Source organism: Sus scrofa, chromosome X, assembly GCF_000003025.6.
Source record: "Sus scrofa isolate TJ Tabasco breed Duroc chromosome X, Sscrofa11.1, whole genome shotgun sequence".
NCBI lineage: Eukaryota > Metazoa > Chordata > Mammalia > Artiodactyla > Suidae > Sus > Sus scrofa.
In genome coordinates this window covers 122586749-122600121 of record NC_010461.5, presented here as the reverse complement: position 1 = coordinate 122600121, position 13373 = coordinate 122586749, and the positions used below count along the sequence as shown (strand labels likewise).

The 13373-nt window shown below is 58.2% G+C and overlaps 1 protein-coding gene across 3 annotated transcripts; it reads right to left on the bottom strand.

Annotated features, from left to right (window-relative positions):
- Positions 626-8709, bottom strand: HMGB3 (high mobility group box 3). Of its 3 annotated transcripts, none has more exons than XM_021080121.1 (5): positions 8504-8709; positions 4744-4898; positions 4350-4489; positions 3840-4014; positions 626-3492 (listed from the first exon to the last, which is right to left on the bottom strand). In XM_021080121.1, exons 1-5 carry the CDS (start codon positions 8523-8525, stop codon positions 3349-3351), a joined length of 636 nt encoding a protein of 211 aa, XP_020935780.1. In that variant the 5' UTR covers positions 8526-8709; the 3' UTR covers positions 626-3348. The 3 variants fall into 3 exon arrangements, with proteins under 3 accessions (XP_020935780.1, XP_005658000.1, XP_020935781.1); XM_005657943.3 differs by lacking the exon at positions 8504-8709 and adding an exon at positions 7096-7202; XM_021080122.1 differs by lacking the exon at positions 8504-8709 and adding an exon at positions 6893-6980.

Here is a 13373-nt window from a genome sequence, read left to right as displayed (position 1 = left end):
ACAAAAGGGTATTGGATTGTATCAAAGCCTTTTAATGTATCTACGGAGATGTTTCCCTTATTTTGTCAATACGGTGTCTCAGCTTCGCTAAAATCTTAGAAGGATGCTCAAGATACAAAACAAGGGATGCGCGGGGGTGTCTGAAGCAGGAAGGGAAGCCTGAGACTGCAGCTGGCCCACCAACCGCACCCTCCCAAATAGGCTTGGGCTTCACATGAAGCTAAGCCAGGGGCCGGGATCAGCAAGTGGCCTCGGTGGCTCTCATCCAAAACTCCTTGTTAAGCCTGGCTCTGCCCGCCAACTGAGCCCCGGCCTCCGGCCTCGGGGAGTCCTGGTTGGCAGGGCTGGCTGATTACAAGTACCCAGGCACTTTATCAACAGCAGCTCATTAGCATCCTGCAAATTGCATATGCACCCTGGCACAAGGCTCCAGAACCAACTGTCTAGCCCCTGGCCGAAGGGTTAGTCTAGGTAGGGGCCTCAGAGGCCTCAGCACTTGCTCTGATGGTACCTTGCCGCTGTTAGTTCGGATCGATACCGTGAAGCTTGTACTTTTCAAACCTTGACTATAATCAACCCAATACGGAGGTTCAGTACCTCAAACAGATTGCAGACAGCCCACTGATGACGTTCTGGGAAGACCGATTAAGAAACTTTATTACAGAAAATGAATGCATCCAACGTCCCCAAATACATTTGTGACAAGAGACACACAGGAGACACAGACAATAGTTGCTACATCACAGCCTTGTTCTTTTCCAAAGGATAAAAGCATCATTCAAGAACAGGGTGAGGGTCTTAGGAGACAGGTGTTTGGAGAAGGCAGGTACTGTCCTCTGGATTAAAAAATAATAAACAGGTTGGCGTTGCAGGATCACACACCGTGGGCCCAGAAGTCAGGCTCAGCCGAAAGCCATCGCAGAGAAGCTACAAGGCATCACACCGTTAAGAGGAGCAAGGGGCATGGGTGGAAAACCTCAGCGTCTCTAGCTAATGGGCCCAGTGGCGTTGAGTCTCTTTCCAACTAAATGCTTAATCCAAGATCCCTCCTAAATCTTTGACCTTCCGCACTTGGCTGGTCTAGTTACTGCCAGATAGAGGGGCACCACATGGCGAGAAATCGCTCCTTCCTGACCAGGAGTTGAGCTTCCCTCCTGCATGACAAGGTGGGTCGCAGCGCCCGATTCTTGGCCTGGCAAGTTGTGTGTCAGGCGGCAGAGGCTTCAGCCTACGATGCCAGCGGCTGGAGGGAAGTGACAAGGGCACAGCTGAGACGGGGAGGGGCACTCCTGGAACCAGTGCCTTTGGGCAGACCTCAGGACCAAGGGGTTTTAAATGAGTGGTCATTTTCTAGAACTAGAAGAACACATTGAGAACAAACAGTTGTGACGTGGGAAGGAATGGCTATGAATACTGATCAGAGACCCGGCCAGCGACCACGACCCTGGCAGGGTGGCGACAGTGCCCGAAGACATGCAAGCTTCTCAATAGTGAATTTTGAGAAAACTTCTCTTTCGTGTTATTACAACACTCCTGAGTCTTCCACAGGCTCAAACTTACACAGATCAACACCAGGCAACAGTAACACCCACCGGCAACACAGTTTCCCCTAGTGGCAACAGCTCCACCGCGGGAGCCCTCCAAATGGTGTTTCCTATCACCACCTGCCACTGCGGCCGTCACCCCGCCCCCCAACCCAGACAAAACGCTACCCCTTCTGCCAAGGGCAACGGCAACGAACCGCATAAACCAAGCTTCTTCGGTTTTAAGAGCATTTTAGCAAAAATCTTACGTTCCTCCCCGTGCATGAGGTCAAACCACAGGTGGACGCACGGATGCACCGAGGGAGGGAGGAAAGCCGGGTGCCCCACAATGACACCTTCACAGGAACCCTGTCATCTTCCTTGCCCTGTTTGGCTTCTTGAAGTTGGGGGAAAAAAGGATGCTGCTCCCCACTCCACGCAGCCCTCATGGAGGTCCAGAGACAGAGATCCTTGAGCAGAACAAATGTTGACATGTGGGGGCAGAGGGGAGGGAGCAGGGGTGAAAGGGAAAAAAAAAAAAAGCCTGGAACTTTTGCTTTTAGGCAATGTATTTGGCCCTGCAGTAGGCGGGGGCAGGGGGACCCCCACACAGTAGTCAGGTTCCATCCTCAACACCCACCTTCCTGCACCTCCTAAGGCTGCTAAACCTCGCCTGGGCCCTCACTCCTCCATTCAACAGCTCAGACTTCATCTTAATGCCTCTCAGACACAAACAAAATCACACAGTAGCTTCGAGTAGCCCTCTTCCTCTCCGTCCTCTCTCAGCAAGCTGGCTACAGTTAAGTCAAAGAGAAGTTAGCGGATTTGCTGGGAAGCGAGTCACCGAATCAAGGGAGTGGCTTGTCTTACTGCTCAGACTGCTGTGAGTCAGAAATTTAGACTGTTGTCGTAGAGAACAATTGTAAAAATGTAATACTGTTTATTTAACTTCCAAAACATTTCAGCATTCTAAACGTACAAAAAAAAAAAAAAGAAAGAAAAAAGAAACAGAACGTGGTAAATTGTGTTTCGTACAGAAGGTTCATGAACTTTCATTGATGCAGTGGCTCTTTGCTGACAACGAAGAGTTCTACAGTTTGTTTAAAAAACAAACAGTTCAAAACAACCGCACTTCAACTAAAAAAAAAAAAAAAAAAAAAAAAAAAAGATCCAAAACACTTCTCATGCCAGCTGACCCCCCCCCCTTGTCCACAGCTAAGAATGGCAGCAGGATGCTATGTCACTATATACAAAAACAAGACAACCTGAAGCTAAATGGATGCCCACTGCAGTGTCCCCAGGTCCAGCCTCAGTGCACGCCCTGAGCTACGGCCCCTCGGAAAGGCACCTCCCCCACGGCCTCCGCGCCAAGCAAGGAGCATCAAGAGTGTGTCTCGGTTGCTTTGTTCTTTTTACAAACGATAGGTATGTACAGTTGAGAACTCGGGATTCTAGCCAATAACCATAGAGTGAACACCACCTGACAAATTAAAAGAAAAAAAAAAAAATGCCAGAAACATCTTTAAATGCCTTGTCACACCAACAGCAAAGTGCACAGAGTGAGGAGAACACGAGAGCCTTTTCGTTTTAAAAATGTTTGGAAATATGTACAACTTTGATACAGGTTCTGGGTGCTCCAGACACCCATGGCCACTTCATGTAAACCACTGACAAGCTCTAGAGCACTCTGAGACTACGCTAGGATCATGAGCCAAGTGGGTAATTCAACCTAACGAGGGCAAGAGACACGGCTCGGCTAAGAGGCGTGCCCACCGCGGCGCTCCCTACTCTAAGGTATTCACAAGGAGACAGAGCAACAGTTTCTTTATTCATCCTCCTCCTCCTCCTCCTCCTCGTCGTCGTCGTCGTCGTCCTCATCCTCGTCGTCCTCTTCGACCTTTTTCCGGGCGACTTTGGCAGGCCCCTTGGCGCCGTCGAACTTCCCCTTGGACTTATAGTCCGCGACATCCTGCAAGAACAGGGACACGTTCCCGGTGAGCCCAGGGGACAAGCGAAAGCTGTCCCCGCCTCAGAGCAAGAAAACAGGGCCGCGAGGTGGGGCTGCTCTCCCAAGATGTCTGTTGCCAGATTCAAAGGGGGTTCTCGGCCATTCCAACTGCCCCGGGGATGGGCGCCTGAGGGCCCTTGAAGTCCCGTCAAGAGCGCGATCCAATCCTCTGCCCCCAGGCGTCCCAACCACAAGGACCTGTCAGCGCACCAGGCTGACGGCCAGGCCCAGCCCGGCCCGGCCAGGGCGGCTCCCGGGGACCCCGGCCCGTCTGGGGGCGGGGGGGGGGCAGGCTCCTGTCCCCTCACCTTCTCATACTTCTCCTTCAGCTTCGCCGCCTTATTGATGTACGGCTGCTTCTCGCTGTCACTTAAGTTATTCCACATCTCACCCAGCTTCTTGGCCACGTCTCCGATGGAGATGCCAGGGTTGGTAGACTTGATCTTGGGGCGGAATTCTGAGCAGAAGAGGAAAAATCCAGACCTTGGGGGAGAAAAATGTATGAATTAGACGAGGAAGCCCCCCACCCCCACCCCCGAGAACGGGAGCTGCAGTGGAAATCCCATGTCCCCCCGAAAACACCCAAACTCGCGCCCCATGGCTCCAGAAGTACATGCTGCTGGGAAGAGGGTAGAGAACAGGCCAGCAGCCCAGGCGCAGCTCACAAACAGCCACAACCCTGGACCCCGCGGCCCTGCGTTTTAAAGCTCAAAGCACAGGATGTTTTGCAGAGGTACCTCCACATTTGTGAGGGAAAGTGTCTTTTAAAACAAGAAGGAAAGCTCTTAACTGTTCTCCTGAATCCTAGAGTCACTTACGGTGGCCTCTTGGGGGCATTAGGGTCCTTCTTCTTCTTGCCTCCCTTAGCTGGCCCGTAATCCTTCATTTCCCGATCATAGCGCACCTTATCTGCCTTGGCCATTTCATCAAATTTAGACTTCTCCTTCCCAGACATGGTCTGCAAAGAACAGGACAGCTGCTCTAACCACTTGCAAAAGCGGGTGGAGGCCTTCTACCCTGTAGAGGCTTCAAAATAAGAGCGCGCACACGCACACACACACGCGCACACACACACACACAAATTCTAAAGAGAGGCAAGATGCGTCTGAGCAAAGAGGAAGAAAACAGCCTCCTGGGGCTGCACTGAAGGTGAATCACCAGAGCCCGAGATCCAGGGAAGGGACTAGCTTGAAAGATACAAGAGAAAAATACCTTCCACCTCTCAGAGCACTTCTTGGAAAATTCGGCAAAATTGACAGGGACCTCGGGGTTTTTCTTCTTGTGTTCCTCCCTGCATGTCTGCACAAAGAAGGCATAAGCAGACATCTTGCCCTTTGGTTTCTTGGGATCACCTTTAGCCATCTTGACTGATGGGCGGAAGAAAGAGAGACAAAGAAAAACAAACGGGATGAATCCACACAAGATATACCAGAGGCTGCCAGCGAGGAAGAGCCCCCCACCCCACCCCCCACCCCACGCCTGACGCCCCTGGCAGCTGGAGGCAGAGCAGGGAGGAAATCAGTTTCCCTGTCGCTTGTCATTTAACTTTTGACCAGCATGAAGTGCGCTGGTTGGCAAGTTACTTCTCTGAGAGCGATCAAGTTCTGCGAATGGAACCAACCCAAGTGGGGTGGCTCAGAGCTACATTCAGAACGAAGACGATTTGGAAACTACAATCACAGGGTGGGAAGGGCACGGGGAGGACACATTCGTAAGAGGTGCAGGAGCTTGGAAAACCAACAGCTTAAGGCGCACTGGTCATCTGTTTTATTCCTACGCCAGAGACAAAAATACTGTCACCACTGCCAAACACAAGATCAAAGCAGGAGAACTCTAAATAGGGGACATTTGAAATTTCACTACTGCTGATGCCTTCTAGCTTAGAAAATGGCTTTTAGGAGAAGGGTGATCTGGCAAGTGAGCAGCTCTCCCCTGTGCGATGAGTTCAAACCTGTCACTTCATCATTACCTAAAGGGGGAGGGGACACCAAAAGGGCCAGTCTTGCTCATCGGTAAAGCGGAACGCATGTCCAGCCAGGAATACTTTCTCCAAAGTTTCCAAATAAAAATGCAGCTGTGGCGTGTCATCGTCCCTGTCCCACCCCCCCTGCTTCCCGCCATCTTTTCCTTTTCCCACACCCAAGGTCACCATGCAAAACTAAAGCGCTCCCCTTCGCAGGGACCGACAGAGGGGCTGCCTTAGGGCCCCGCAGCGGCTGCGCCGGTGCGGCGGGACGAGTCGCGGGGGAGCCCGAGGCTGGCGCGGGCGGCCGGGCTCGGCCCCGTGCCGGGTCACCCGGACACACATAATTCACCTTCCATTTTGTCAAAAGCTTCCTGATGAAAGAAAGTGCCCCTGAAATCCGCCGCTGCCACCCCCGGGGGGCCAGCGGGGCCGGGGGCGGCGGCGGCAGCGGCGCGCCGGGGGCGCGGAGCCGGGCGGGCAGCGCGGCGGCGGCGACCGTGGCGCCCGCCGTGCCTCCGAGCCCCGCTCGCTAAAATGGCTGATCCGCGCGCGGCCGGCGCGGGCGGCGGCGGCGGCGAACAAAGCGGTCCGGGCCCCGCCGCCACCGCCACCGCCGCCGCCGCCGCCGCCGCCGCCCGCTCGCCAGCCCCCACCCCGCCCCACCCCGCCCGGGGCTGCGGGGGCCGCGGGCCGGACCTCACCCCCCCCCGCCGGCGCGGGGCGCACTCCTCGGGATAACAAAGGCGCCCGTGCGGCCATGACGCTCGGCCGCGCCGGGGCCCGCGGCGGCGCCCCCGGCCCTCCAAGCCGCCGGCCCCAGGCCGCGGGCGCCGGGGCCGAGGCCGGAGCCCGCCCAGGAGCCCTCGCCCGCCCGGCCGCCCTCCGCTCGCCGGAGCCCAGCACCGCGCCAGCCATGTTCGCGGCGGCGGCGGCGGCGGTGCCCGGCGGGCAGGCGACGAGCGGGGGGCGGCCGGCCCGCGCCCTCCCCCCCGGGCCGCCGGGCGCTCCCGCGACGGCCATGTTAATGCAGAAGCAGCAGTGCAGCCCGCGGGTCCGCGCGGCGCCCGCCGCGCCCGGGAGCGAAGTTTGCCTGCGCCGCAGCCCCCGGCAGGCAGCGGCTGGCCGCCCCCCGCGGAGCGCGTCCCGGGCCGGGGAGCGCCGGCCCCCTTCCCAAGGCCGCCGCCCGGCGCCGGGACGCGCGCCGCCCGAGCCGCAGCCGCCCCTCGGCTCGGGCCGCCGCTGCCGCTGCCGCCGCAGCTGCCCGAACATCTGGCTTCAGGGGGCCGGGGTCCCCGGGCCGCTGCCCCGGGGGGCGTCGGCCGAGGGTGGCTCCGCCGAGGGAGCCCAGCCCCGACAGCGGGGAGCTCGGGTTGAAGCACAGAAAAGTTGAAACACCTGAATTGCTTCTGCCTTCCCGCACCTAGCGAGAGGGAAGGCGAAGGGGGCGGGAAGGGCGCGGGGAGCAGAGGCAGGGGGCGGCGGCAGCGGAGCGCGCTCGCGGCGGCGCGAGCCGGAAAGTTGTGCGGTCGCGGCGGCGGCGGCGGCGGCGGCGGCGGCAGCGGCCGGGCGGGCGGGCAGGCGGGCGGTGCGAAACGTACCTGTATTGTTCGCTAGTCTGGGCAGCGCAGGGCACGACGCGCGGCTCAGCGCTCCACAGCCTCGCGCTAGCTGCCTTCACGAGAGCCGCCTGATTGGCCAGCGGGCTCCGCCGTTTAAAACAGCCTCCTCGCCCGGCCATTGGCTGCGGGCCTCATGAATATTAAGCAGGCGCGGGCGCCCATTGGGCGCAGCCGCTAGGATCATTCATTCAAACAGAACGACCCGCCGGTGCTGGCTTCCGAGGCAAAACAGAGGAATAATAATAATCTCGCTTTCCCACCTCCCCCCGCACCCCCTTCTTCGAACCGACCTGGGATCTCAAAGGACTTAGTAGAGCTGGCCCCGCCATTCCCAGCGGCCTCAGCCTCTGATGTTTGGAGGGCGAGGTCGAGCCCGGCTGCGCCGCCCTCTGTTCCCTCTGCGCCGCGGCCTGTGCGCCCCCACCCCCGACCCCTGGCCCCCAGGCAGCCCCCTTGCCCCGGGACGCCTCCGGGGACCAACCGCGAGGGTCGACGGTCCTCCACCTCTGCCGAGTTCCGCCGTGACTCCGCCGCAGGGGCCTGGCGGCAGCTCGCTCTTGTATGCTAGGCGGAAGGCGGCTACTAGCTCACTGAGACCTCGGGGGTTTTGGCATTCTCACCCCGCTGCCCCCGCCCCGAAAGGACCTGACTCTGCTCCCGCGGATCGTGCTCGACTAGGCCCTTTCCACTAATTGCCGGAAAGTCAATTTGTGCCGTAACTGCAGAAACAGCGAGCTAGGTGGGCTAGAGGAGGAAAAAGAGTTTGGCGAAAGAAGAGAAATCGTGAGAAGTGGTAGTTTTACGGGCAGGGAGTCCCCTCTTCACTGCTTCACTTCAGGCCCGCGTTCCCTTTGCTCTTCGGACACACACCCTGTTGAAGAATAAAAGTTCTGGGAACGAGTGAAGGGGATTTGACTCGGCCTTGGCTTTGTCACTGGGTGGTATGGCCATGAGCAAGTCACTCTGCGGGGGGGGGGGGGGGGCAACGCTTTTCAAAGTGTGGGAGGGTGGGGGCGGGAGCAGTATCACCTCTAAGGGATGTTTGAACCTCCTGGGCAAGCCTGAGCCCCAGCAGCTGGCACTGCGGGGCTCTCAATAGGGATCCGATTGTGACTAAAGGGCAAAGATACTGTTGCTTTTGACAAGAGCTACAGTATCAAGTCACTTTCCCGGGTCTCCGGCTTACAGACTCCCAGGAGTGCAGACTTGTTAAGGCTCCCCGGTCTAAACACCTGTCCTGTTAGAGCCAGCCGAGCGGCTGCCTACCTTCAGCTCACATACACTCCACTCATCGTGAGCTTACCACCTCCCTTTTGGGCTCTCTTCTCCATCTGGGGCTATCTCTGAGCCGTGGGGTCACCATCCTACACACATTTCAATCCCTCACCCTTCAGATATTTCCTTGGCATGTCAGGTCTCTTCGAAGGGCAGACAGCTCCAGCTTCTTCTCCAACCAGGTTCTCAGGGTCCAACCTGCCCAAGCCGCTCCCTCCTCTTCTGTTTCTGTCCTTCCCAGAGAGGAGCAGGGCCTCCACGTGTGACCAGTACCTCCCCTCTGTTGGGTGCCCTAGCCTCCCAGTGCAGTCAGGCTGTTCTAGGCTAGAAATGAGAGGTGGGTGGGGGGGTCTCAAGGGGAACTGGAGTCTCCTCCCGGTCCAGCCACTGCCTGAGGTCCTGGCCATAGTGGGAAACTGCCGTTAGCAGTTGGCCGGCACCAAGTTGTGGGAAGCAGGGTGGCCAGTCTCAAAGGCCACCAGGCACTACTTGGTGGGCCCCTGAGTGGATGGTGAGGCACACACGCACAAGCACAGCGAAGTCCCAAGCAGCACATGTACACACTCACACCGGGGCACGCCCAGGGCATTCCCGGAGGCAGCAGCTTGAAAGCCAAACCTCAAGACCCCCTCTTGCCCGCCCGCTGCCAGAGCCCTCCCTTTGGTCTCCTGGGAACTTACTTCGAATGACGAAAGGCTTCTTACTCTTCGGAGGGAGTGTTTCCATGCCTGCTCCCGAGAGAGCCTTTCTTCCTAATCAAGCGGAGGCTCTCAGCCTGAACTTAAACCTGCGGTCCCAGTCATCAGAACCTCACAGAAAGTAACTATGACATCGCCGAGCTGTGTCAGAGACCTGCAGGTGGTTGCCATGGCTCCCTGATCTGCCTGTACCCCCCTCCCCCCCTCCCTGCCAACAGACAGATCAGGCCCCCCCCCCCCCCCCCCGGCAACAGACAGATCAGCCCAGGCATCCATGTCTCTCTCAGGCCCAGTCTCCCCAAGTCTTCCATCCCTTCCCCTGGGGCCTCCGCACACACAGCCAGGCGGTGCCTGGCAGGGTCCCACCTCGGGAGACACCCTCCTCATTCAATCCCATGTACACATATTGAGTGTCTCATACGAAAGGAGGGAGATGAGGTGAACTGGGGGTGGAACTGCAGGGCAGTGGCTTCAGGCTCTGTCACTGACTTCGTGCTGGGCCTCCTGCCATGTCACCTCACCTCTCCCAGCCTCCGTGTCATCTCTCAAAGGCGACTCGCCGTGCCATGGCCTGGACTCGGGGGGTTCCCAGGCAGGTGGCTCCTTCCGTCTGGAGCCAAGTTCCGTCCCTGGAAAGTACGTTAACCACATCAGGCCGCCGTGAGGCCAGCCTCATCCACACAGGGGCACCCCGGAGCAGAGTCCCCACAAGCCACGTCACTGTCTGGAGAGGTTAGGAAAACATGGAAAGTAAGGAGGAAATGTGACAGAGTGTGACAAAGAGCTTTTCCGTTCCTGTCAGTTCAAGACCCCTCCCCCAGCGATTAAGGGGAATCCTCGTCATTAAACAAAATGAAATGCTGGGCTCTTCCACCTCAACCTAACTTGTCCCCACCCCGGGTCTCCTTTTGAGCACCTAGGGCTTAAAGGTGACATCCCCAAGGCCCACCCAGGCCAGCCTCCTTCTAAGAATCAGCGGAGGAGTTTCCTAGTGGCTCAGTGGGTTAAGGATCAAGCATGGCCACTGCTGTAGCATGGGTTCAATCCCCAAGGGTTGAGGCCGGATGGTAGAATCCTTTAAAATATGTTAAGGGCGCTTAGTGTGAAGATCCACAAAGAGCATGGCCTCCCAATAGGGGTATGGGAGCCAGGCTTCACAGGTAGGGAGTCTTAAGCTTCCCAGGGCCCTTGCCCCGCTCTGCTCACTCCCAGGTGACCTGGTTCAGGGCCTGGAGACCCCCCCTCTCCCACCCCCCTCTGCTCTTGGGTGGAAATTACATGCCAACTAGACTCTTTCTCCCAAGCAGAGGAAAGTGTCTTCAGAGGCAGCCAGCGTCCCCAGCGCTCATCTGACGGGCGCTGCCGAGCAGCGCAGCTGGGAAGCCCGCTAGCCCAGCCTCCACCAGGCACAGAGGGCCCCACGGGAGTCGGCGGCCGAGCCAGGGCTGGAAGCCTTGTCTCTTGACCCTCATTGTCCCACTCGTCTACTTCTTAATAGCTCAGCTTGGAGTTCCCTGGCGGCACAGCGGGTTAAGGAGCCAGTGTTGTCACAGCTGTGGCGTGGGTGGCTGCTGTGGCACGGGTTCCACCCCTAGCCCGGGAACTTCCACATGCCGTGGGCGTGGCCAAAAAATAGCTGAGCTGCACTGCGGGCGCAATGGCCATTGGTGAGGTGGTAGGGACAGCCAGCGCCCTCCAGAAGAAAGGGTTCCAGGCTCAGAACAGCCAGGCAGGTGGGGCCAGCCAGTGCCACCTCTCCTGCCCACACAAAGCCAAAGGTCAGCAGGGGAGGGGGGAGCACGGGAGCCAGCACTGTTTAGCATGACACAGCCTCACCAGTGCCACCAGACCGGCTCACCCTTCTTTCACACTGACTGGAAGCCAGAAGTGGGTCAGCAACCAAAGGATTTCCTCCACGTTACTGTCCACACTGCTGTCCCGATCCGCATGAGCCCATCCAGAGTCAGGCACGTGTCAGGCAGGCCAGGGCTCGTGGGAAGACGAACATGAAGCGAAGGGTCCCTGCCCCCCAGACACCCAGTCCGGGTCCAGCTCTGGGTGGGAGGGGCAGGGAGGGGAGGGGACAGTCAGTGGGGTCACCTCCACTGACCCAGCCCATCGGGGAACAGCCCTGCCCCGTCGGGCCTTGAAGACTTTACTCACTGCTGCTGGGCGACCGGGTCTAGACCCCCTCACCCCGAACCCCCTCCAAGCTAGACGGCAGCCCCAGTCCCCGAATTTCTGAAGGCTGAATACCGCAGGCCCTTCGGGCGGCCCAGCTCTGACTCACTGAGCAGCTAACCGGCCAGCGCCCCCCTCTTTGGGAAAAGATGGCAAGTGTTTCTCTTCACCTGAACCAAAGGGGTTCCTGCCCTGCAGAGAGGGAGAGGGGGAGCCGAGGATGACGCGGGATTTTTTTTTTTTTTTAATTCTTTGTCTTTCTCGGGCTGCACCCGCAGCATATGGAGGTTCCCAGGCTAGGGGTCGACTCGGAGCTGTAGCGGCCGGCCTACACCACAGCCACCACCACGCCAGATCCGATCCACATTTGCGACCTACCCCACAGCGCATGGCAACATCAGATCCCCAACCCACTGAGCGAGGTCAGGGATTGAACCTCGTCCCCGTGGACCCTAGTCAGGCTCATTCCCGCTAAGCCATGACGGAAACTCCAGAGTTGCTATTTTAAAAATGCTCCTCATGCCCTGTCTCTGGGCCTAAGTTTCCCATCATGGAAAGGGGGGGCAGTGGCTGGTCCCCGAGATTTCTTAGGGCATCATTGTTCTTAGGGTGGTGGCTGGTGCGGCTTCGCGGAGAAAATGATTCCCTATCTTCCTCCGTTCCCCTCCACGCCCCCCCAAAACCCAAATGCACCTAAATGTGGCCTTGCCAGGCCCTCCACATGCCCAGGCCTTGGGGGAGAGGGCTTTAGAAACGGGCCCAGTGGATGCTGATAGAATCTGACTCTGACAAGGACGGCACTTGTCGTCACCGAAAATGTCACCTCCCCCACCAGCTTCAGCCTGTCTGCCCCTGTCCCTCCTCTGCTCAGAACCGCCAGACCTTTATCTTGTCCCCTCGGAGAACAGCCCAAGTCTCTCCAGTAACTCTCAGGGGCTTTCGCAAGTCACAGCCCCCCACAGCCCCCTCTGTTGTCTCTCCTCACTCAGCCCCCCTCTTCCCCCTAAATCTGCAAGACTTCTGCCCTGGCCCGCTTTAGGTCTTTGCTCTAGTGTCACCTTCCCTGCCCACCCTATTGAAAATGGACACCCTCCGTCCGTTCCTTGTCGCCTGCCCCCCTTCGCCCTGTTTATTTGTCTACACACTTGATGCGAGCTCAGGCGCTAACGCATCTCCACACTGGACGGTGAGCCCCACGAGGGCAGGGACTTCTCTCTGCTCCGTGTTCTCCACTTTCTTCCCAAGCGTGTAGCCTGAGCGAGCCAGCAGTCCTCTCAGACCTGTTAACAAATGAATGAGTTTGCCAATGAGCTTGACTGCTTTCTGAAGGCAGAGTCCCCAACCTCAGGCAACTTGCAGTTTACAGAGAGCAGCAAAGTAGAACTAGGGAAGGCGGGGGAGGAAGGAAGGCCTCAGTTCGGCTTGTGATGGGACAGGGCTGGGAAGGCTGCGAGGACGGGTTCGATTCCGCCCTGGCTGCGGCTCAGATCGGTAACTTCCACCTGTTGCGTGTGCGGCCATTTAAATAAATAAATAAATATCATCATAAACCCCCCTTGGTTAAAAAAAAAAAAATGAGCTGCTCCCGAGACACAGAGGTGGTCCTGGCAGATGCCGTCATCCCCAGGGGAGCCACGGCAGGCTTCGGAGCAGAGATTGACCCAATCAGAGCTCTATCTGAGAAAGCGCTCCCTGTTGCTGGTGGGGAGTGGGGGGGGGATGGGCAGGGGAGGGCCTGGGCCTGGATTTCCGACCTGGGCACTGAGGGTGGGGAAAATAGCTGAATGGGTGCCCCGCCCACCTCCCTGCAGGAGCAATAGGTCCTTCCAGCCCTCCTTGGCCTCTCTTTGGATGGCAGTGGGGATGGATGGCATTCCCCCCCCCCGCCCCGCCCCGACACCCACCTGCTTCCCTGGGAATGGGAGGCCCCTCCCTCGGAGCAAGTGCTTACCTGCTGTTCCCTTGGCCTCGGACCCCCTCCCCCTTCCGGTGCTAGTCCTACCCACCGGTGGTGACACCTCTGATCAGCCTCCACCTGGTGAGGGGACGTCCCCGTCCACGCTTTCCTTCCTCCCTTTGGTCTCCTTTGTAGCATTTTCCACA

What these genes read in the sequence shown, in the direction of transcription:
- HMGB3 (XM_021080121.1), bottom strand. Translation starts at nt 8,525, where the DNA reads ATGCCAAGGAAATATCTGAAGG. An exon ending in GCCAAGGAAATATCTGAAGG is followed by an intron (nt 4,899 to 8,503) that starts GTGAGGGATTGA and finishes TCCGCCCATCAG; the next exon opens with TCAAGATGGCTAAAGGTGAT. An exon ending in AATGCCCCCAAGAGGCCACC is followed by an intron (nt 4,015 to 4,349) that starts GTAAGTGACTCT and finishes TTCTCCCCCAAG; the next exon opens with GTCTGGATTTTTCCTCTTCT.